This window comes from Miniopterus schreibersii, assembly GCF_964146895.1.
Source record: "Miniopterus schreibersii genome assembly, chromosome: 2".
Taxonomy (NCBI): domain Eukaryota; kingdom Metazoa; phylum Chordata; class Mammalia; order Chiroptera; family Miniopteridae; genus Miniopterus; species Miniopterus schreibersii.
In genome coordinates, this window is record NC_138102.1 from 76,354,056 (window position 1) to 76,379,460 (window position 25,405).

The window sequence follows — 25,405 nt, forward strand, 5'->3', positions numbered from 1 at the left end:
AGCTGGGAGTCTATAAATGCAGTATTTATTTTGTTTGTGTTATACTGGTTATAAAGTTATCTAGGAGGCTAGGAGCGAAGCCTGTTCTAACTGTAGTGACAAAAAGAGTTCAATTCACACCAAATATCTTTCTCCTGGTTAGAAACATCATAGCATTTAAGGCCTTGTAATTTAAGCCCATTACCAGTTCTTTTACTTTCTATTTCATTTCTCTCTATTCTGTTATTTGTGTTCTGTGTTCTATCAAATATCATGTCTGGAAGATGACCCGCCTGTTCCTGCTCTGCAATAGTTTTGTACATTGCTATATCTCTAGAGCCTTGAATAGTGCCTAGCACATAGTAAGCACTCAATAAATATCTGATAACAGGATAAATGGGTGTCTTTTCTCTCTGGCAATCTAATTCCATCACCACTTAAAAATATTCTACATAAGATTGGCCTATTCCAAAAACATCTATCCATTATCAATCTAGTTTTAAATCACTTCATTTTGCCCATCCCCTTAGTGATTATTTATAGTTTACACTTCATTATATACTTTCATTATGTTACTTTTTACATACTCCTACAGCCATATGTTGAATTTTCAACTAAAAGATAATGCCTCAAGTGTTTTATATTTTACACGCCTTGTGCTACGGAAAAGTAGACACTCAATAGATGTGCAGGCTTCCTCTCTTTAGACATATTGTCTGGATCAGTGTGGTCTGTCTTGAAAGAGAGTTTAAATACACAGGTTCTAATTTTTGCTGTTTCACTCATATATTGTGATTTCTTTTTTATCCTCAGGATATACTTATTTATTTTAGAGAGAGGGGAAGGGAGGGAGGGAGAAAGAAACATTGATGTGAGAGAGGAACATTGATCTCCGGCCTTCCATATGCACCCCCAACAGGGATCAAACCTGCAGCCTAGGTGTGTGTCCTGATGGGAAATCGAACCTGTGACCTTTCAGTGTAAGGGCCGATGCTCAACCAACTGAGCCCACTGGCCAGGGCTCATATATTATAACTGAGTAAAATTGTTCCTTCAGTGTTTAGTTTAAGAAAAATTTAAGAAAAGAAGCAGTTTCTTAAAAGAAAAACATTTTAAAGTTACAGAAGCATCTATATGTTGGTAACATTTCTCCAGAAATATTTAATGTAATATAAAAGCTCTGGACTGGTCAATTTGAATCTTTTCTCATAGACTCCATAGAAATGTTTGTACCAGAAACAGTGAAAGAGTGTTATATAGAAAATATTATTAACTATTAAAAAACATAATTTATTCAAAGAGAATGAGAGATAATATCCTGGGTTTTTACAATACTTAAGCTATTCCTCAGTTGTCTTGCGAAGTAATTAATGTAGTAAAACATAGTCAAGGAATGGCTGAGGTGCCATAATAAGACTGTACGAAGTGTAAGATTTCCAAATAGCTAAATTAAGTCACTCACTCTCTGCCCTCTCCATCTACAGTCTCCTGGCAACAATGAAGTTGGGTAATTTATACATTAAAGCAATTTCTAATTATGCGGAATAAACAGCAGTTTCTAGGTCATTTCTTTTCCCTCCTTCATGAAAGTGTACAACATTTAGGTTATTCCGTGTATTTCCCCTATACCCCAAAGTGTTTGGTTGCCAAAGAAAATCCATCAAGTAATACTACTACTTGCCTTCATGTAGTCTCTAAGTACATACAAAATTAGACATTAACATGAAAATATGAAGGGCTCTCTGGACTGGGAGCAGCTCACCTGCCACAGCCCCTCACCCTCTGAAGATGTATGCCTGTGTCAAGTTTGACCCCCTCCTTGGTCAGGAGCACCTCTCTGCTGCTGAATTGGTCAGTCTGCAGTGGTGCTGGAAATGACCAGAGACACTGACAGATGAGAGCCTCAGCAGCTTGGCAGCCCCACGTCCCCTGACTTCACTTATAGCTGCAGCTTCCAAACCAGGGCCATTTCAAGGGACATTGACACAAGAACCAAGTTCATTGGGGCTGGGGCTGGGGTTGCCACAGTAGGGGTGGCAGGCTATGGGGCTGGAATTAGACTGTGTTTGGGAGCCTCATCATTGGTTATGCCAGGTAAAACTGATCAGGTAATATTATTACTTGCCTTCATGTAGTCTCTCAGTACATACAAAATTAGACATTAACATGAAAATATGAAGGGCTCTCTGGACTGGGAGCAGCTCTCCTGAAGCAACAGCCATTCTGGGCTTTGCCCTCTCAGAGGCCATGGGGCTCTTTTGCCTGACGGTGGTCATTCTGATCCTGTTCTCCATGTGAAGGAGCTGTCTCCGCCTCCCATAGTTCCTTCTGCCCTGTCCTGTCTGCCCTATATGTTCCTTTTCCTTTACGTCCCCAGGCAGCCTGGGGAAAGTAGTTGGCTCAGGGCTTGACAGAGGGAAGACAAATAAACACTGTATTAATAAGAGGGGGAAACGGGAAAATATGAAGGGAAGAAAACATCAAACATCAATGTTAGTTTCACTGACATTTATATATCACACTTCCTGTTTATGACTTCAGAAGTGCAACCATGCAATGCTTCTATTAAAAACAGAATAACTGAGAACACTTTGAGGATTACAATGATAACTTACCCAAAGGGGGGAAAAAACACTAAACTGCTGCCTTTATTTCTGGAATTCTTATCTTTGTTGCATACAAAGTTGAATGTTTCTCAGACATCATTTACTAATAGTGTAGTTAAAAAGGAGCTTGATGGCTTTGTGCCCCTAAAACAAGCAACCAGATATGAGTCTTTGTTCTGAATCTGACTAGTTAATGGAATATGAAAACCAAGCCAAACCACCTCAATACACATGTTTAAGTTAAGGTATACATTTTATGTGTAAAGGTTATGTTTGCAAAAATTTGCTTTTTTCCTCATGTTGAGGTTTCAGTGGACTATTGTTATATATTCATTAACAATTCTGCCAGAAGGAGGGAAAGGGGAGAGGTGAATGCAACTGTTAAATAAAAGTCCCTTTACTTCACTATTAGTGAGTTTATTTTTTGTGTGACCACTTCAGGATTTGTGTGTGTGTGGTGGGGAGGGGAGAGGAGAGGAGGAAGGGGAAGGAAGAAGGAGAAAGGAAGATGAAGGAGGGGAAGGAAGGAGAAGGAGGAGAAGGAGGAAGGAAGGAGGAGGGGGAGAAAGAGGAGGGAGGAGGGAGAGCAAGGAGAAGGAAGAGGAGGGGGAGGAAGAGGAGGAAGGAGGAGGGAGGATAGAGAACCTACGTGAGCAATGACTGCTCCCTAGACATCAAAACCCATGTTCTCACTTCCTGGCCTCCCTTGCAGCTAAGGTGTGGGCATGTGACTAAACCATGGGCCCTGGAATGAGAATGGGAGTTATATGCACTACTTTCAGTCCCCCTGCCTAAAAAATTCCCCTTCCAACAGACTGAAATAGAGAGGAACCCCCAGGGAGACCTTGGAATTTGGTACTGAAAGTCTAGGTCCTGAAAGACCTTGGAAACTAAATATTGAATTACTTATTTCAGCAAGAAACAAATTTGAGTCATTATACACTTGGGGATTGATCTGTTATGGCAGTTAGCCTGCCCTAATTAATTCAATACACAACCCTTATATCTGCAGTGCCCCCGTGATGCACAACCACAGGGAACACCATTTACATTATAATGTATGTAAATGGTATTTCCTGAAGCACACTTAAGAGGCTACAAGTACGGCTCTGGCCAGTGTGGTTCAGTTGGTTGGAGCATCAACCTGTATACCAAAAGGTGGCGAGTTTGATTCCTGATCAGGGCCCATACCCAGGTTGCGAGTTCAATCTCTGGTTGGGGCACATGCAGCAGGCAACCAATTGATATTTTTCTTTCTCTCCCTGCCTTACTCTCTAAAATAAAAGAAAAATGATGAAGAGGCTACAGGTATGTATACATATAGATAGACATAAATGTTCCCCTCCAAGGAGTTGTGCAATGATGTAGCTCTGTCAAAACTAACTCCAACTTCCCTTTTGGGTTTTATTGCATATGAGCATAAATTTGTGTAAAGGCACTTCCTTTTTGTGTTGGTGGTAACAGATTAAGGTGGAATGGATCATACAATAAGAATCTTAAGGGGAAAATTAGGATCAAATCAGACATCTTTCTTGGATTTGTTCAACTGTGTTAGCTACATACTGTTCTTACAGACTATGACCCTCTGGCATGTATTAGGCGAAAAGAGAGTAACACCCCCCACACACCCTCCAAACTTACTGGTATGAGTAAAAAAAACAATTCTGGGCTTCACTTGTCCTCATCTGTATATGACCTCAAAGATCCCTTCACTAAAATTACATCTATGACTACAAAGATTCTATTCTCCCAAACAAAAACTATTAAATTGAAAATATTTTAACTCACTCAGGATATTTTTTAGAGTAATTTTAAAGCAGTGTGTTACCTCGTTGATTACCCAGTGGGTGGAGAAGTACCAAAGTTAATGTAGAATTGATATTGTTACCATCATAACTAGCTAGTTAATATTAATAATAGGAAGGAAGCAAAGGGAAGGCCAGACATTGTAAGCATGGTCATCTAGGCAGCTTCACCAGGAAGCTGCAACTTCACACTCCCCAGGAACCACCAGTCCATTCCCTGCAAAACACTGGGGGAAGGGAGCCAACAAAGTAGAAGATGGGGTCATGTGCAGTGAAGCCAGGGTGACATAGGGAAGGTGCTTGCCTGTCAGTCTAGCCTGGAGAAAAGATAATTGGCTAGGAGGATGGAGCCAATGCAAGCACACAGAATGCTGAAGGGTTCATTGGTTAAGCTCCCAGTTAAAATCCTCAGACAAAGGAATTCTTGCTTGTTCTTGTCCCTCTTGCTTTGCTTCTGCTTCCTTCCACTTGCTTGCTGTGACCCACACTGGCCTAAGAAGTCTCATGGCCATGGCCATGTGGACTGCACATGCAACTGCAGCTGAGAACATAAGCTAAGCTACCCAGATGCTGGACTAGACTATGCTTTAATATGGAGTGAAAACTCTGGGCAGTGGCTTTAATTCTAGCTCTGCTAAAGACAAGATGGGACTTTTTCCATGGCGGAATTGAGGGAGATGGGACTTTGGAAGGGAACTCCCTTAATGTTACATGATCAATAAAGCTTTCCACAATACCTCACCTCCCATGGGGGCCTCAGAAAGCTCTTATTCCTGCAGAACCCCAAGAGCTCCACTTCCACCAGTAACAGGTTAAGGACACAGATGGCACCCCACTGATAACAATATCTATTGAAATGATATATCATATTATAAAAAAGTAAAAAACTAAATAGGTTATGTGGTTATTCACCAAATTTAGTTGTTCACTGAATTTAGCAGATAAAATCTTAAAATTTTTATTTATTGATTATAAAGAGAGGCAGAGAAAGAAAGAAACATCAATTTATTGTTCCACTTACTTAATGCACTCACTGGTTGATTCTTGTATGTGCTCTGACCCTGGATCGAACCCACAACCTTGGTGTATCGGAATGATGCTCTAACCAACTAAGCTATCCAGCCAGGGCTAAAATCTTAAATTTTACTTCTTTTATATACTTATACTCTAATGTTTCAATGTAATAATACTATAGCAAGTTTAGGATCATGGCAAAATCACCAAAGTCATAATTATTTTTGTTATAGTTAACCAAGTCATATATACATGGCTTAGTGCTAAGTCAAATTTTGGGTATAGTTGACAGAAATGAATCTTTACCTGTTTGACTGCTGGTGGGGTTCTGATCTCATGGATTTCAACTTTGGTTAAAACTAAAATATTCATTATCCAGACTAGATGCAGGCATGGAATTGGCTTTCATTCACATTCTTTTGCTGCAAGAGAGCTGCAGAAATGTGGACCTCACTCAGGGTTGATACTATTTTATAAAGGAGAAAGGGCAGGCGCTATAACATTGTACAAAGTGGAGATTTGATTGTTAAGTGAAAGCCGTGTATAAGCTGGAGTAGATAAGAAGGAATCATAGTAACATTTTTTTTCCACAAAAGAACAACACAAAAGAGAAAGCCTGCAATATTATTTTAAGTACTAGAAGACAAGTGTGGATTGTAAAATATCATTACATAATTGCAAAAATTAGGAAACAATCTTTAAAATGAAATATGGATAAATAAATTTTGGTATATCCATATGTTAGAACAATATGAAGATATTAAAAACATGTTTTCAAAGTATCCAATAATATGAGAGAATGGTCATTACAGACTATAAATCCATTATTCCTATCAAACAGGAATCAATCTTATTCTTTCCAACCCTATACTCTTCCACATGCCATTTCCTCCCCAGTCCCAGTATAAATAGGAGCATAAAGGAAGAAATGTTTTAAGAGGATATGCATGGGTAGTGAATTTTAAAGCTTAAAGGGATTTCAGAGATCACCTAGTCAAAATCCATCATTTTGCAAAGGAAACTGACACTCTGGAAAATTAAATGTCTCATCTAAGGTCTCAATCCCAGCATTGCCACTTGCTGAAACCTAGGTTTTCTTACTCCCCAAATTTGGAACATTGTACCTTCTACTACAAATGCTACATTTGAGGCTGGGTCAGACCAGATTACAGTAGTCCCCGCTTATCCACAGCAGGTATGTTCCAAGACCCCCAGTGGGTGCCTGAAACCTGGAATTCTACTGAACCCTGTACAGGGCGGGGCAAAAGCAGGTTTACAGTTGTGAGTATGCAAAACACAGAGTTTATTCTTGTATTATTATTTATTAATTATTTTCCACACAAACAACTGTAAACCTACTTTGCCCCATCCTTTATATGCTATATTTTTTCCTATACATACATACTTTGTCACTTCAAGGAAGTACCTTACAGCTTCTCTTTGGCACATCCAAATTGCCAAGCATCACTGCTCTTGTACTTGGCTGCAATTAATAAGGAAAATGACAGTTACTTGAATACAAGCACTGTGATACCACGACAGCTGATCTGAACAGAGATGGCTACTAAATGACTAACAGGCCTATGGCACATACATGTGGATACGCTGGACAAAGGGATGATTCATGTCCTAGGTGGGACAGAGCAGGATGGCATGAGATTTCCTCATGCTACTCAGCACAATGTGCAATTTAAAACTTATGAATTGTTTATTTCTGGAATTTTCCATTTAATATTTTTGGACCATATTTGTTGACCCCTGGTAACTGAAACCTTGGGAAGCAAAACCAGGGATAAAGGAGTACTGAAGGTTAGGCCAAAGAGTAAGAACTTTATCCTAGTCTCTCCTCTTTTTTGGGAGTAGGCAGTACAGGGCACAAGGGAATGATAATGATCAGTCATAAAATATCTATAGAGATCATCTATACTTTTTCATAATTCTAAATCTTTAACTGTTTTCTTACTCAGTACAACTTTAAAAATTCTTGGGTAAGAACCAAATCATTTCTTGTCTCACATAAATAATACTGAGTAACAGAAATGACTAGATTACAATTTACAACTATTTTATTCGTTTGCTTTTGCCTGTCTCTTCCACTAGAATGTATCTTTCAGGAGGGCAGGTTTATTTCTTTTTTTGTTGACTCCAGGGCCTAGCAAGTGTTTGACCATAAAGGATGTTCAATAGGTATTTCAATAAGTTCAACAGGCAATGATAGCCACTAAAATGCAGTAATCCTTTATTTACTTTGATTAGATTTCTTCTGGAAATTTCCCCAAGTTTGTCATTCCATCACCACTCTGAATAAAGTTTAGAATTGGGTAAATCTGCTCTATTCTTCATATGCTCTGCATTTCAGTCTAGCACAAGTGAACTTTTTATAATATTAATTTAAACACTCTTAAAACTCTTGTGCCAAATTTGCTAAGTTTGGGAATAACCTTGACCAGTAATTTTAATTTTATTTATATTTTTATCCACAGATGAATGTGTATACTTATACCATGAACTAGTGGTATATATGTGATATTAAACTGATGATGAGTTAGGAAGCAACACTGTTGGGTGAGCATGTTTAGAAATAGAAAAAAGAGAGAGGTGGTGATGCCTATTGAAAAATAGAAGCATTAGGCTGAAATAAGTATACATTTAAACCTATATCCTCAAATTAAATGTCTCAAACCTGACAAAAAGAAGTAAATAATATTTTAAAAAGCACATTTTTCCTTACTGGTAAGATAATTAAACAAAAATAAACCAAAACCAAAACACTGAGCTTAAATTTAAATAATAATCTCAGTTTTAAAAGGTATTGCACATAAATTTTTCTTCTTAGATTTATTTCCAATATAAAAATGTATAAGAAAATTAAAGGATATTTACTTTTTTTACAGCAAAATTTTGCCAGATGAAGAAGCTTTAAAATGTTGGCCTTATAGACCATTTCTAAGAATTTATCCTAATTTAGGAAATAATCTGATATGTTAAAACAGATTTATGCATCAAAAAGTTCATAGCAACACCACTTATAAAAAGTAAGGAAAATAGCACAAATGACCACTTAAGGAAACAGTACTCTATACAAGGAACATTATGCAGTCTTGAAAATGTTTTTGCATAGTTTTAAATAATTTGAGGAAACATTTCTGATAAATTGTTATGAAAAAAGGCAGTGTACTCAAGCAAACAATTTAAGCTTCATAAAGCTTAAAAAAACTGCATGAAAATATGTGAACTGCAATAGTCATCTGAATCTAAATAAAGGAATTATTGTTTTCCTGTTGTCATTTTAAAATATTTTCAAAATTTTCTTTACCTCTGTGTACAATTTGTATAATCAAAAAGAGAAATCCATTACTTGTCATAGATATGTGATTATATTCCAATGATGTTTTCATTGTCATCATGTGAGTATAAATATTGTTGACCAAAAGAAAAATCTGATATTCTTTAAATCCAAGTAATGGAGTTTTTAAAACAAACACTGATACATATCCTATAATTTGTAAAATTATAATAGTTTAGTATAATTTACTAATTATTTTGACATGGTGGGCTCTCCCTATATTTGTTCATGGTTGATGATGGAGATACCTCAAGTCATTTACCAAGTTCCTTGAATCTGTCAGTTAATAAGTCTCCCAGTAAGAGTTTAATGATATGGTATGATATCAAAAAGCTGTCCATAAAATTGCCATTAGTTTGTGTGGTGCACTTTTGCAAACTACTCTTTTGTACATCAAAAAGAATAGTCTCTTAAGTGCTAATTTTTTACTAACACAAAAGAGAGAGAAATTTGTTCTTACCTTGTTTATTTTAGCCATCTGAGAGCTCCAGGTTAATATTCTGTGATCTGATATCACCAACAAAAAAAGTTTCTTGGGGAAATAACTGGCAACAATACTTACCTTGTAGGGTTGTTATAAGTTTTCGAGATCATATATGCAAAGTACCTAGCACAGTAAATGGTGGCTATTATAATAACATATAATATTACTATGATTTCTTATCTATTATATTCCTACATATAGGGTGAATTAAAAAATACAAAGTACAGTCTATTTAAAAACATTTTTCTAAACTTTCAGATAAAGATAGGGAGTGAAGGAAGACCACAAAATCTTCCTACTCAAACACTTTACAAGATGAGCAAAACAAAGAACAGTAAAAATTCTTTTAACAGCATTACTAGAAGTAGCCAGAAAATATCCACAACCTAAACCAATGAAGGCCAAAGTAATATTGTTATTTCAAAACAAATAAATTTGGGACAGCAAGAAATGAAATAGACATGGCTGGAAATTGAATTCTCACCAAAAGAAAAAAACTGGTAATTCCAGCACATTCCCCTAGTCGACTCATTCTTCTGTTCTCCAAGACAATTATGACTTCTCTCTCTCTGGAATCTCCCGCATCTCCCTGCTCCTCACTCCAAATTCTTGTTTCATTGATAAATAGAAGCTGTCACAAGAGAAACTTATGTTTCTCATGCTATATCAACCAACCTGCTTCATCTCTACTCACATATACTCTCTCTTCCTTTATAAAGGATCTACTATCCCTGCTCTTATCTAAGGAAAGCCCCTTGACTTGTGTCCCAGATCCCATCTTGTTTTGCATAGTCAAGGATTATATTCCTGTGATTATCCTCTCCATGTACTGCATCCTCAGTTTCTCCCTCTCTACTGGATTATTCCAATCAGTAAACATACTGTAATATTTCCCATCCTAAAAATAGCATCACCCTAAGACCCCAGATCCCCCTCCACTTACACGGTGAGTAGGAGTCCATTTTTCTGCTCCCCTATATAACAAAACTTTTCAAAGACTGTGTATACTTGCAGTCTCCACTTCCTCACTTTACATGTCTCTTCATTCTATTCCTATTAGGATTACTGTCTCCGCAGCTCCCCTAATCTGCTCCTGTTGAGATCATGATTACCTTCCTGCCGGGTCCTTTTACTGTTCCCAAACATTTGGGGCCCCCATGCATATTCCTCATTCTTTTTCTTTTTCCCCATCAACATTCATTTCCCCCTAGGTTATCTCATCCAATTTTCTGTTATATTGTCTGTGTTCTCAGGAATCCTAAAATTTGTATTCTCTCCCTCGGTTGAGTTGCGAACTCATATCCAACCTTCTACCCAGGAACTCCAGATGCCTAATAAGGACACCAAAGTTAGCACATTCAAAACAAATCTCTTAATTTTCTTCTCCAGTTCAATTTATGTCTCTTCCACATCAGTAAATGGCATTATTTTCATCTATTCGCTCAAGGCAAAAACCTAGAAATCACCCTTAATCCCTCTTTGTGCCAGTTATTAAGCTGTTGTCTCTTAGCAATAAACCCTTCCATACTCTGCTTTGTGATGCTGGGACTGGGACTTTACAAACTAAACTACATATCTACTTTGCCTGTTGAATCCCTGCTACAGTCTCTCAATAGGGGCATTAGAGAAAGACTAATGGTCAAGAAGAGAGCCCAGCCAGTGTTGCTTAGTGGTTGAGTATTGACCCATGAACCAAGAGGTCATCAGTTCCATTCCCAGTCAGGGCATATGCCTAGGTTGCCAGCTCGATCCCCAGTAAGAGGCGTGCAGGAGGCAACCAATCAATGTTTCAATCTCACATTGATGTTTCTCTATCTCTTTCCCTTCCTCTCTCTCGATAAAAAATCAATAAAAACATATTTAGAAAAAAAGAGTCAAGACAAGAGAATAAGAACTTGCTCCTTGGTTTTCTGCACCTGTCAGCATTGCCTCAGTTAAGGTCCTTTGTCCTGATAGCAGCAGTTAGCTCCAAATTTCAACTATTTTCTACTCTCCTGTAACCAGCCCCTACATATCCTTGCAGAGATACCACCAGCAAATGGGCAACACTCCCTCCTCTGAGGTCAGGGTTCCAGCTCTGCTGAGTCTTTCCTCATAGCTTCTGGGTTCTAGTAACTTCAGGTCTTCCCTGTGTTTATCCAGTGCCAGGGGTAATGGATTGTTCCTAGAGTTACTCTATTATCTCAGTACTCCCTTTTTCAGTTCTACACCACCTATTTGACCAATTATTTATATAGTAGCCCCCCCTTATCCACAGTTTTACATTCTATGACTTCAGTTACCCACGGTCAACTGCAGCCTGAAAATATTAAATGGAAAATTCCAGAAATAAACAATAAATTTAAAAATGCAAGCCATTCTGAGTAGGGTGATGAGATCTCTCTCTATCCTGCTCCATCCTGCCCAGCACATGAGCCATCCCTTTGTCCAGCGAACCCACTCTGTGCACACTCCCTCCCGTGAGCTATCTAACAGCCCTCTCAGTGACCAGATCAACTGTTGGGGTGGAAGTGCTTGTGTTCAAGTAACACTTGTAATAGCCTAATACTTCATCACAATGTCTTCGTCACATCTACCTCATCACATAGGCATTTATCATCTCACATCATCACAAGAAGGGGCAGTAACAGTGCAATGAGATATTTTGAGAGACCACATTTACATAACTTATTACAGTATATTGTTAAGTTGTTCTACTTTATTATTAGTTATTGTGTTTAATCTCTTACTGTGCCTAATTTATAAACTAAACTTTATCATAGGTAAGTATATGAAGAAAGAGTATACATAGGGTTCGGGATTATCTATGATTTCGGGGTAATTTGGGGGGCACCAACTGGGGTTAAGTGAAACATTGGTCAGCTGCCTCCTGCACCCCCACTGATAATGAGGGACTACTATATTCAGTTCACTGCTGTTGAAATACTTATTGGCAGCAAGAGTGACTCCTCTAAAGCACTCACCATGTCCCTGCTTCTCATCACACTTAGAACAAAATTCAAACCCTTCATACTGGATATTAAGTTTGTTTATTTCTTCCTCACCCATCCTAACTAAAATGTTCATAGCTTCATAAAAGCATGTATGTGATCTTATTTACTGCTGGCACTTAGTAAATTCCAGCTGACAAATGAATTTAATAAATGAATTGAAGTGAATACAGTAGCAAACTAGACCAAAGTAAATGCAAAGAAGATAATATGCAAGTGAGACAAAGACAACATATTGTAGCCTGATTCGTCTCCCTGAGTACATGATACAATAAATGGGTAAGAAAAAGCACTTAAAAATGTAATAGGAGAAAATTTCCACGAAATAAAAAGAACTGAAACTGTAGTATAATATGTCCAAAGACAAATAGACACATAATATTTAATACTGAGGCTCCTGATGATTAAGCTATTAATCATAAAGAAGGATGGAAAACCTTTTCGGACCTTTAGACAGAAAATGAAATAACTTAAAGAGGGAGGAAATCATGTTGGCCTTAGACTTCCTCTAAGCAGTATTCAAAGCCAGAAAACAAAGGAAAAATGCACAGTTTTAAAGCAAAGTCAGGATGACCCAAACTGTTATATCTAAATAAGGGTCATTCAAGAATTAACAAAAAAGCAAACATAACACCCATAAGTCCATGAAGAAAAAGAAGGAGGGATGGGGGTGATGGAGGGGGAGGAGTTACTTAGACCTGCTTAGTGAATGAAAATTAATAACTAGGATTTGGAGAATCAAGGCATGTTATGAGCACTGGATTTTAAAATACAGACCAAGACCAAATGACCAAAGTAATTAGGATTACAAAAGAGAAATAAACATTAATACCTTGACTTTGTAAAAATAATGACATAACCAATAAAACACATTTTTTCATATCAGAGTCTACTGGCATTTCTACATTTGAAACATATAGATAAAAAAGTCTCCAAACTCTTATACTTTTTGCAACTTTAAATATTTTAGGAACTAAGATCTTTTGTGGCAAAGAAACATTATTTAAAAGTTCAGCGATTCCTTAAGCTGATCTTGCTACTACCAAATTGAAATTGAAATTTAATACTTTATTACTTAAAAGTAGCGTGCATGTTCTCACCTTAAGATTATCTTATTCATATAAATTCATAGAAATATGCCTACCATGAAGTTCATTTAATATTGATGGTAAAACCTGATATCTATGGAGAATTTAAAATTTTCCTGTAACTTTCTATATTGTTTAAATTATTTATAAATGAATATGTATTGTTTTTAGGAAACCAATAAAGATATTATCCTTAAAATACTATTATACACAACAATATGATATACCAAACACTACTGAACTGTACATTTTAAAACGGTTAAGACTGTTAATTTTTAATATTTTTTACCACAATTAAGAAATTTTTAAGTGCTACTATAAAACTTATAAAATAGATCTAGCCATTACAGTAACTTTAGTTGGATTTTGACTCTACCAAATTTTCCCCAAATCAACTTTGCCACCAAACTTTACCCCTCAAATTATACACAATACTCTGCACTTGCCTATACCTTATCTAATTTAATTTTAGAAAGCAGAGATATTCACTGGCAAACACTGTTATACGTATGTGAAATGAAAAGGTATTTATAAAAAGTAACTAATATGTTGTGTTACTTTATTCAATATGTTATGTTGCAAGAATGTAAATATATGTAATTTGATTTACATATTTGGGAGAAAAGTTTTAATTTTAATGATTTTTTTCTGATTGTTAAAATAATATGTACTCATTTTAGAAAACATGAAAAAGAAGGTAAAAATTTTTACCATGAAATTTTGTATCACATTACATACCTATATCTATTTTTCCCCATCATTTTTCTATGCATATAAATCAATGCATTTCTAAATAAATGAGAAATAGTTCTATAACCTAAAAATTTTAACTGTACATTAAATTAAATATTTCTCTGTGACATTAAATATTTTTAGTGGTTGTGTGGTATTCCACTAGATTGATACACCTTGGTTTATTTACCATTCTTTTACTGTTGAATATTTAGATTGTTTCTCTGTATAGATACTGTAGTATATATAAATCTTTTACTTCATATTTGATTATTTCCTTAGGATTGGTTCCTGGAAGTGGAACTACTGTATCAAAGATTTGGACATTTTTTTAGACCACTGAAAGGTAATATTACTATTAGTGAGATTGTAAATTTCATTGCTCTCTTAGCAACATTGGTTATGAGCACTTGTTTTCAATCTTTGTCATCTGATGGAGAGACTCTGTAATTCAATTTGGTGAAGCTGAATTGTTGCTCATATAATCATATTCATAACTTTACTACCTTAAGGACTTATAATTGTTTTGTTTTCTCCATGATGCTTCCTTATCACAGAGCCTTGCCCAGATGTTGAAGTAATGCATTTTTTATTGGCTTTGGCAATATTCCTTGTAAAATAAATTACATTTTGAACACTTAGAAAGGTGGAGAAAACTAATATAAAGGATCCAAATTATTTACTTAATAAAAAGTAAGACTGTATTTAGTTCTTAACATAATAGACTATTATTACTATCAGTTAGCAATATATTTTATTTATTGAACTTATTTCTTTATTGAAATCATATTGATTTTATTGCTTAATGTGCCATTTTCACTATACCACTTTCTAAAATGCTTCTAAATGCTTAGTTTATAAGGTTAAGAAAATCATCCACTAGATAACTACTCTGAAATAATTTCCTCAACCATACCTTCATCAAGATGCTTAGAAACAGACTGGCTCACTTCCAATTTTCTTTCATGCTATAATTACTATGAAATCATTGTATAGATAGGGTAATACATTCTGGCATACAGAAAAATAGCATCTGTAAAACTACATGGCACAGTTTGGTTGCAGTTGTTCCTCCATCGGAACTGCATTACGTAATTTTAAAGTGTTTACTTAAGTTCCTTTGGGCTGCCTCCATGGTAGCTGTGAAGTCACAGTCAAGAACAGTTTTGGCCTGATAACAAAGTCTGTTAGCTTGACATGAACACTGTGTCAATTTTTTTTTATGGTTGCTAATAAGAAACTTTAAAAACAGAGATATACTTAATACATTTTGTTTTTTTAAAAGCATACTACTTCAAAAACCACTAAGAAATACACGCATAAAGCAAAGTGTTCATAAATGTACACTTGCTCATTGTCTAGATGTACCGATTTTAAGCCCTACATTCTATAGTATGAATTTACGGTGTGATTTTGATTCAATATAACTGTAAATAATTATGCAAAATCAGCAAAATATATAAAGGTATTAGAGAGCATTAGGAAAGTATAAATTATTAAAATGGCCTAAGCACTACTACTTTCTCTAAGCCATAAAGGAAATCTTTCTAAGAGAACATCAAAGATGTATAAATTATGTCAGTTTTAGGAGAATTTAAAAAGGTTCTAGGTTATTGCCCTGGCTGGTAGCTCACTTGGTTAGAGCATCATCCTGATATGTCAAGGCTGCAGGTTTGATTCCCAGTCAGGGCACATACAAGAATCAACCAATGAACACATAAATAAGTGGAACAACAAATCAATAGCTTCTCTCTTGCTCTCTCTCTCCTTTTCCCTCTCTCTATAATCAATTTTTAAAAAGATTATTTACTCTTGATTACTCAAGGAAAGGAAGTATTTTCAGTTCCTTAGAGAACTCGAGCTCATTTACCAACTAAATGTTTTTTAAAAGCATGCTACTTCAAACACTACATGTATTTTTTTAAAAATAATGCAATGTTCATCGTAAAAGTGGGAAAAGGGTCACTTAAATCTCATACTGTAATAATCAAGTGTTATATCACCTTCAAGGAACACATGCAAATTCTTATAAACTACCTAAAATCTCCACCATCCTTTTGGAATTACTGAGCGTTATGAATAAACAAGTCCAAGTCAAGATCCTGACATCTGAAAACGTAAGTCCTTTTTTAGAAATGTCATTTTGTTTTAATTATGTAACAAGAATTTATTATAAAATTACTTACTGGAATAATCTCTATCATTTTGCCCTTTAACTTTGAGAAGTAATAGCCTTGCTAGTGAGGCCTAAAGTCAAGAAAAATCTAAGAAGGGAACAGAAAAAACGTTTAGGACCTGATCATTGCCCTGGAAGTATAGATGCTGTGGGGGTCCTACCTACTTTGGGAGAGAGAGGTATCTGTGTTCAGGAGGCCTGACCTGGAGGAGGGGGAATGGTCATAAGGGACAAGGGGGCACATTATGAGACAAACTGCCTACTCAAATGCGCTGGGGATTAGCTTTGCTGTAACAATGAAATGTTTGAAAAGAGGACATCTGTAATACTTTCAACAATAAAAGTGAATTTAAAAAATAAAAATAAAATATAGAGCTAAAAGTAATTAAAAAACAATGAAATGTTTGGAGTTTTATATTTCATTCTAATATCAAAAAGAGGATGTTTGTTTTCTTATATTTAAGCATTTTTCATATACAACACATTGTGTGTGTGTGTGTGTTTAATGTAAGTTATCTCTGAGCCTTATGGTGGTCTTCCTGCATTGTGTCTCCTTATTTCTTTTTGTTTGTATCTTAGAAAAATGCCTCTTGGATTTTCAATCAGAATGTGACTCTTCCTTGGTAAAATAAAAACATATTTGAAAACTCAAGGCTGCTTCTTGTATGTGATTGAATCTGTTTACTTTTTTTAATCTTTGCAGAAAATTTTCAGAGATTTGCAATGCCTTCTTTACCTGAGACAGTGTATGAGAAAGTCAGGGTACCTAACCCAAGTCCGTGTCTTCTATATACAGACATACCATATTGGAATCACTGGAAATTTCCTGCAGAGAGCAACCTTAATTTGCATTATGGATGCAGGATAGGTGAATACACCACAAGAGTGTATATACATAAAATGCAAGTGACAAAACCATCTAAATTCATACTCAACACTGGTCATACCAAGTCTAACACATGTTTATAAATTGTTTCATCTGAAGTTAATATATGTAGTGATTTAAACACATAGTAAACTTTGACCCTCCTCCCATTAAAAGGTAGAGTCTAATTCCCCTTTCTAGAATATGTATGACATTAGTGATTTGCCTCTAATGAATAGAATCTGATGGAGACGATGCTGCATAACTTCTAAAATTGGGTCATAAATGGAACCCAGCAGCCCTGCTGTGAGGACCCCAGAACACAAGGGGAGGCCAAGTGTAGGTGTTCTGGCTAATAGCTCCAGCTAAGGTCCTAGACTTCAGTCAGTCCTTATCTGGAGACATGCAAGTGAAGACCCTTTAGTTGATGCTAGCTCGCCTCCAGCCTACGAGCTGTCCAAGCTGTCCCTACAAAGCCCTACCCAAATTGCATATTCATGAGTAAAGTAATGTTATTTGAAACCACTAAGTTCTGGAGTGGGTGGTTTGTTATGTACTTGAGTCCCCGCTTCCAATCAATCTGTAGTTCAGGTTAGCTGTAACAAGTAGGTAGATGGAGGAAGCAAAAGAAAAACTTTTCCTTGTTTCCTTAGCCAGACTGAAATCTGAGCACCTCCTAGTACTAATTGTTGGTGATTAAGTGTGATTTTGCAGTGCCACTGAGAACAAAAAACACCATCATGGGGACCAATCTATATGAACTCCTTTTCTTGAAAGCTTACTGGCCTAATGTGTCAGTAAGGTCAGACTTAGAGGGGAAGGGATGGTTGTAAGGGAGAAGGGAAAGAGAAAGTTTGATTCCCTATACAGTACTTCTTTTCTTCTTCCCCATGTAACCCTAGTTTCAAAAAAAAGGGGGAAGCAAGATTAAACCCTCTCCTGCATTCATCTCCCTTCTGAATTAGAATCTTTCAAAAGATACTTTCTTTTTCATTGAAAGAGTATACAGCCTTTTCAATCTTATAAAGGGACCAAACCAGCAATGTGTTTTCATTCCTTATCAAGGAAGCAGGATTTACTAATCAAAATTATAAACTAGGGACACCTTGCTGTCTTTAGTCACTCATCACTATCCTTCCAAGGTTCCTCTGGCTCTTCCCCTTTCCCTAAATGTAGGTGGATCCCCAGGTTCCTTTCTAAGAACTCTTCTCACTTAACACTCTCTCTGATCCATTTATTCACTTCTGCGGCTTTAGCTACTACCGACGTTTTAATGACTCCAAAGAGCCAGACTTCTGTTCCAACCCTCCTGGAATGTTCCCTGATACCTCAAATTCCACAGGGACAAAACACAGTTCCTGCTCCTGGACTTGAGGTCACTTCTCTGCCCAGCCCACACCCAGGACCAGAAACTTGGGAATTACTTGCCCCACACAGCCAATCAGTTTCCCATGCCACTGAATCTTTTTAATTACTTTTCTTGAACCCCTCTTCTCTCAATCCCCACTGCCATGAGGTACACAGCAGTGGTCCTAGTCAATTCTTACTTAGATCACATGCTGTTTTACAGTCCATTTCCAGAACCTCAACCCGTGTAATCTTTTCAAAGACCTATAATCTTTCACCCCTGACCATGCTTTTCCATTAAAAAAAAAAAAATCTTTTTATGGTTTTCCCTTTCCTATAGGTCAGCGATTTTCAACCTTTTTCATCTCATGGCACACACAAACTAATTACTAAAATTCTATGGCACAACAAAAAATATATTTTTGGCTAATCTTACCAAAAAAAAAAAAAAAGGTATAATTTTGATTCATTCACACCGGCTATTGTGTTGGCTGTTATTTTTTTTTTTTTATGACAATCTAAGGGAAAAGGGGTCAGTGCCCCTGACTAAATAGGTATTGCATGTTTTAAAAAATCTTGAGGCACATTGGTTGAAAAATCTCTGCTACAGGTTTTAATCCTGAGGCCCAAAAGTTACTTACTCACAAGCACAGTAAAGCCTTTGAAATTGTATGCAAAATTGTATTAGGTGCACTGCTTTCCATAGGTTTTCAAAAGGGTATGTGTACCCCAAAAGGCTAAAACTATGTAGATCTCAGGCTAAAAGTCCAAACTCCTCAGTATAGAATACAAGCCCTGGATGGCCTGCCAGCCCCATCCTTCCAGCTTCCTTTCTCATCCCTCTTTTCACTCCCCACATGTCCCACCCATACTTATCTCACCTTAATTCTTCACTGTAGGCCTTTGTACATGCTGCTTTGCTTCTCAGCTTGGGGAGCCCTTTTCTTTTTCTTAGCTGGCCTAATTTTTGCTATCCAGGAAGTTACCTTTTTTCTTTCAAAAAACACCCCAGGTCACATTACCTACAAAATAGCTGTGCAGCATAGGCAAATGGGGAGTGAATTCTTGCCTCCTTGAAGCCAGCCTACTAATTGCTCTTTTTCCTAGTATTTTCCTCCTGGATTTCCAAATTGAACCCCAGGCTGTATTTTTGTAGTGCTTTCTTAGGAGAAGTTGGGTGGTAAATGTATAACTGATAGTTGCCAGCAGATTTTGATAACAAATCCCACACACACCTTCCTGTTACAGAATGTTGTATGGGAATTTTCAGTATCAGTTTTATTTAATACCTAGCCACCGTATGGGTGTTGCATATTTAACAAATCCTGTAATTTTAATATTCAGCGAACCACTAGGAGGTAATTTATCTGAATTATTGTTCCTGGTTCACCTCAACACCACCCAAAAAAGGTAGCCTACTATCATAACGTGTCTCTGAAATTATCTACCCTGGGAGACGTTCCAACTTTTTTAGACCCTGTTCTGACTAGTCTGCTAATGTCTTACAGTACAAGCCCTCACAGTCAAACCTTTTCTCTCTCAAAAAAGTCTGTTGTTGCCTCCAACGCAGCTCTTTGCCCTCTTTGGGCCGAAGATCTAGGCTAAGTGTATGTCTCTGCTAGTAACGCATCAACTTGTAAACAGCGCTCACCGCGGTGAATCACCAAACCCCCGAGTTTCCCCAAATAGCTCGTAACGACTGCTGGGATCCCGTCCCTGGAGCGGAGACAGGCTCCGACCGCACACCCGGGGCGCGGGACCCAGGCCCGCTCAGCCGCGCGAGCGCGGGGCCGCGGCGCCCCGGGAACGCGGGCAGGCGCCGACCCCCTGCCGCGAGCCGAGCGCGGGGCTGCAGGAGCGCGGAAGGCGCCCGCGAGGAGCCCGCGAGCGCGGCCCAGACCGCTCCAGGGCCGTCCCCGCCCCCTCCGAGGCCTGGAGCCGCGGGGGGCCAGCACCGCCCGCCGCCCTGCGCCGCCCCACGGCTCACACAATGGAGAGCGTCGGTAGCGGGCGACTAAGGCTGCTGCTCACGTCCCAAGCCCGGGACTCCGGGGAGCTGGGGAAGCATGCCCGGGCTGGAGCTATTAGGAAAACCCCGGTACATCCTCCGCCCACTCCCACCCTTGGAAAAGGCTGCCCGCCGGTGCTGCGGTTTGGGGAGCAAAGATGGGGGAGGGAGCGGAAGTGCCACCCCCAGCAGTCAGGGGACGGTGACGTCACCGCTACGGTTAGCCTGTAGCGGGGGCGTCTGCCTGTCATGTGACCTCAACCCTCCTCTCCCTCCCCCACCGAATCCTGCGCCCGCTCCGTTCCCCAGCCCTGGCTCCCCACTTTCGCCCTCCCGCCCTTCTCTAGCAGGGCTGTCAACAGTGCCAGCTCCGCCCCCTCCCCCTCGCCCAGTGTAACCGCCGCGGCGGCGTGGCGGGCTGTCGCGCTGAGGTCCCCGGCTCCTGGAGGAGCGTGCCCCTGCCTCCACTTAGCCCAATTCCTGGCGCCGTGGGTGCGTGGGCACGGGATCCAGGGTGCACGGCGGCTTCGGTAACAGCGATTTTCTGCTCAGCCAGGTCCGAGCTCCGAGGGGGCGAGTGCCTGGCACGTCTCCGCCGTGGGTCTGCCCCCAGGCGGGAGCCGCAGCAGGGGACCCGCCCTGGACCCCTGCCCGGCGGCCACCACCTCCTCGGCGCTCTCGCCTCCGCTTTCCCTGCCGCCTGGGCGGCGCTCTCTAGTCCCGCCGGGTTTCTTCTCCGGCGGCCGCGCGGGCAATGGTTGTATGACCGGGGGCCAGGCGCAGACCTCCTCCTTGAGTCCCCTCGGCCACCGCTCCGTGGCCTCCTGGGATTACAGATTTGGTGGCTGTCACTGCTGCGCCTCGTTCTATTTTTTCCCTCAGTTCCCTTCTAAAAGTAGAGGCTTGGGGGAGGGAAAAGAAAACCCAGTGCAGAAAGGGGCGGTACGGACTGACCTGTCATCGGTGGAAGAGGAAGACCCCTGGTCAGGGCGAGTTTTCGAGCCCGCGCAGGGACTGGAGCCCTGGGTTCGCGCGGAGCGGCGCGGCGGCAGCTGTGCCTCAGCTAGGTGTCCCCCCTCGGCGGCGCGGCCCCGCTGCGCCCGCCCCCTACCCGGGTGCCGCGCTCCCAGCCTCATAGCCAGGGACCAGGGAACCCCCAGCTCGATATTTTTGTGCAGTTTCAGCAAAGCTCCGAGGAAGTTGGTCCTTTTGTTCCACTATTTATAGATTGCGTCAACATTGCGAAAAGAAGAAGGCGGAGCGGTGGCCCCTCCCCCTGCCCCCACCGGCTCTGGAGAGAGAAAATCCCCAGCACACGACCTAAGTACACAGCGCGCTAGTCGCCCGCCTGCCCCTGGCCTCCAGCTCGCCGCTTCCCCCTCCTCCTGAGCGCTGCCAACCCCGTCACGTGTTCGCCCGGGAAAACCAGCTACCGGGGGCTCTGTGGAGCCTGCCAGGCTTCGTGGAGGCAGCGGCTGTCTCGCTCACCCGTGCGCCTAGCTCCTGGGCTCGGGCCGTGGCACCGGCGTCGCGCACAGCGTGGGCACCCTCGCTCTAGCCTCCCAGCGGGTACCCCTGGGCCCCAGGCTCCTGGGCGTGTTCCCTAGCTTTATGAGTTTCCGCCCTCTTCCTCCCCTCCGGCTTAGGAGCGCCACCGCCCTGGTCTCGGAGTGTGCGCGCGTTTGGGCCTCTCATGGGAGGCAGGGGCCGGACTTGTCTCTGGCGCCCCCCCCTTTCCCAGGCCTTGGGATGCCAGTATCTCCCGGGCCGCGCGTGGTTGAGTGGGGGCGGGAGTCTGGGGAGTGTGGGGGTGGCTCGCTTCAGCTCGCAGAGTGGCCGGCCGAGCGCCGCAAGCCCGGTGGGGCCGTTACAAGACCGCGGAGACGCTCTCCCCAGACGCTCTCCGGGCTCCGCAGGTGCAGCGAACCTTGCTTGAGCTCACCGCTTCCCGGACATCTAGGGACCGAGCAGTTTTTAGACCTGGGCTGCAGTGCGGGGGGTGGGGGATATAGTTCTTGAGGAGTTACTGGGAGTTAGATCTGTGATAAAAACCTTTGAACTTTCCTTTAAAACGTGGCGGCGAAATGATAGGCCCCGTCATACCCGTGAAGTGAAACTGAGCTCCTGGCCGGCCTAAAGCCTCAGTTCCTGAGTTCAATGTAAACAAGGAGGGCAGTAAATAGAAGTACAAGTAGCTAGTTTGAGTGTAATTTACCTTTGCAGCTTCCGGTCTTTTCCCTAAGTGATTTATTTAGATCATAGCTGAACTTCGCAGAGTCGGAATAAAATAATTTAGACCATCAGATCAGGGGTGGTAGGAAGCTGGGGGCTGAGCTGGGACGAGTGCAGGAAACACGTCGGACTTTTCCAGGCAGCTGGACAGTGTGGTAAACAGTCTAGAAGGGTTACGTTATTTTCTAAGGAGTTTGGAGAGAGTTCCCAGCACTCACCCTCCTTGGTCTCAAGAGCAGACTGGGGAAGGGGTCAGAGTGGGACTCTGCACAAGTCCACCCCACCCCCACCCGGCCGTGCTTCCTGGCCGGGCACTGGGCTCGTCTTAACCCAGGAACGCTTTCGAAGGGGCCACACCCAGCAGCAATATGTTTGCCTCTGTCTGAGAAACCTCTCCAGGTTTGGATCTCTCTCTCTCCCTCTTCCTCTCTCTCTCTCTCTTTTTTTTTTTTTTTACCCCTAATGGGGAGACCTTATGCCATAAGTTCATCAGTTTGGCAATGTGTGCTTCGCTCCCGGTAAAGAGGCAGGCGAGATGAAATAAAGCCAACCTGCGTATTGGTTGCTGGGTTTCCAAAGCGCAGAGCGGAGTCCGCCCGCAGCAAACTGGACGCGTGTTCAGATCCTGGTGCTGGAGCCTGTTGTATTCTCTCTGCTCTCGCACCTTCTCTCCAGGTTTGCTTACAATGCAGTGAAAGGCCCACCGGCCACCCCTCTTCCAGCCCCTCTACTTTGCCTTGTCGTCTGTATTTGAAAGACATTGCCTGCCTTTTCGTTTCCCCACCAGTTTTGATGTATATCTTCAAAGCCCGTTTCTTTGCAAGAAGAAAACAAGCCAAGGCCTCTTGGCCATTCTGGCCCCTGCTAGGAACAAGGGTGCGCAGGCCTCAGCTTTAGCCTTGCTACCCCCCAGTCCGGGCCCAGTTTTCGGTGAACCAAGGTGTCCCGCCACTTTGTCTGACAGGCGCTTTTCACCCCCACTTTGTTCTTCCGCAATCTTCCCAGCTGCAGAGAGGAGGGAGCGAAAGCAAAACGAAAGCACCCGGCAGCATCAGTCGCAGCAGCTTCCCAGAGCGCAGCTGGGGGTGACCAAGGTTTGGGGTCGAGAGGCAAGGGTGAGCGCCCCAGCTTTGCGGAAACCGGGTCGTGGGTGGTAGCAGGAGGGCGCGAGGAAACTCCTCCTCACCCCGCGAAAAGTCAATGGTCTAATAATATACGAGCTCAGAAGGGAACGTTTGGTCTGGGTCTTGAGTTGAAATTCGAGACTGATTGGACCCTGAGGAGGGGACACAGAGGCAAAGGAGTGTAGCTCGAAGGCTAGCGTTGGCCCCCAGTGGCGGATCTCCCGGAGAGACCCAGGGGAGGAGGGTGGCAGGGCTCCCAGAAGCCGGGGGGCACTGGAGGCCCACCGAATTGTTGCTCCACTGATATTAGCTTAGTACCCCGCCTCTCATTAAGAAAAAAAAACAAAAAAAAAGAAAAGAAAAAAAAACAAAAGAGCTCTAAGAGCTATAAAGACTTCAGGAAACTTTGGTAATATCCTCCGGCCCCGCCCTCCTCCCTTGCAGTCTTCACTGCGGGACAAGGTGGCCTGGGCAGATTTGGATAGAAGCGCAGCCAGTGTGGGCGGCCTTACCAAGGCCACAGACCTTTCAGTTAAGAAAAGGCATGAGAATATCTTCAGGAAGTAAAGGTAACCCCTCACAGCCACTCCTCAGGGATGTCAGCCAGCCCCAGTCTGGTCAGCCTATCCCATCCTCTCTGGCAGTGAACCAGCACGGGAAGATTGACCTGCGAGATGCACGCTCTGTCACTCCAGTACATTTATGCAGCCAGACAATTAACTTTATTCTATTTAATGGCACCTTTATTGTAGCAATCTGTGATTTTGGCAAGTGTTAAAAAATAATTTGATCCTAAATGAGTTGAATGTGAAAACAGTTTATACCAGTAGTTGGATCTGTACTCTCTCACTAGCACCTAATGCATGGGGCACCCACTGCTGTTACACCTCTAGCTGTTCAGAAGCAAGTTCACACTGAGCTCTTTCGCTTTTAAATAGGGAGACCTGGAATTGGGTACTTGTTTGCGCTGTTTAAATTCTGTATTGCTGCCTATTTATTTCACTAACAGGACTAAAAAACAGCTATAATCTTAAAAGATGCAAAATTGAGTTCCCTTAGGAGAACTTTGGGAAGGCAGTCTTGGTTTCCTTCTGTTTTGCTAGTAATAGGCAGTAGTCAATCTCAGAGTGGCTTTGTTCGTTTTTACTCCTTCACTCTTCACCACAGCTGCAAATACCAGAAAATTCTAACTGTAAAAAAGATGGCTTACTCCACCAAAATTTCTTTATATAATGATTAGAGGAATGCTGTAGGTGAAATAGACCCTTAAGCTAATTCCTTTTAAAAAGAGCCTCTGTTTCTTAAACACACATACAACAAAAAACTCAGCAAAAGCTGTTTTCGACGCAACAGACTTATAAAAACGCCTTTCATCATGCCTGCCCTTAGGTTGCATACGTGGCCACTGCTCTCACTTTCTTGCAAGTTTTTCCCCTTGTAACTTATTTTTGTGAAAAATAGAGTCCGTCACATTATCTTGTTAAACTGGGCGTCTATAATTATGAAGTTGGTCTTTTCTCCTCTACCCATTTAAACAAAAAGTACACACACACACACACACACACACACACACACGCACGCACGCGCGCACACACACGCACGACTTTGA

General features: G+C 41.0%; 2 protein-coding genes and 1 pseudogene across 10 annotated transcripts in view; 2 read left to right on the forward strand and 1 right to left on the reverse strand.

Annotated features, from left to right (window-relative positions):
* LOC308553265 (uncharacterized protein) overlaps positions 1-16,870 on the forward strand; it is a 39,672-nt gene extending 22,802 nt beyond the window's left edge. For all 6 annotated transcript variants that reach the window (XR_013998221.1, XM_081129068.1, XM_081129070.1 and 3 more), the window contains 3 exons: positions 14,327-14,390; positions 16,055-16,161; positions 16,800-16,870. Coding sequence is in view for 5 of the 6 variants with exons in the window: in XM_081129068.1 (XP_080985194.1) it covers positions 14,327-14,390; positions 16,055-16,161; positions 16,800-16,847 (219 nt within the window). In the remaining variant the exon portion in view is untranslated. The remainder of the gene's footprint in view (positions 1-14,326; positions 14,391-16,054; positions 16,162-16,799) is intronic.
* The window catches only part of LOC308553266 (uncharacterized protein), a 115,781-nt gene extending 94,151 nt beyond the window's left edge, over positions 1-21,630 (reverse strand). For all 3 annotated transcript variants that reach the window (XM_081129073.1, XM_081129072.1, XM_081129074.1), the window contains exon 1: positions 21,395-21,630. In XM_081129073.1, the coding sequence (XP_080985199.1) occupies positions 21,395-21,576 (182 nt within the window). In that variant the 5' untranslated portion in view covers positions 21,577-21,630. The remainder of the gene's footprint in view (positions 1-21,394) is intronic.
* On the forward strand, positions 1,768-2,277 carry LOC308553331 (ATP synthase F(0) complex subunit C2, mitochondrial-like; annotated as a pseudogene). The gene is made up of 2 exons: positions 1,768-2,073; positions 2,181-2,277. The product of its transcript is annotated as an ATP synthase F(0) complex subunit C2, mitochondrial-like (transcript).
* Positions 21,631-25,405: the final 3,775 nt, after the last annotated feature.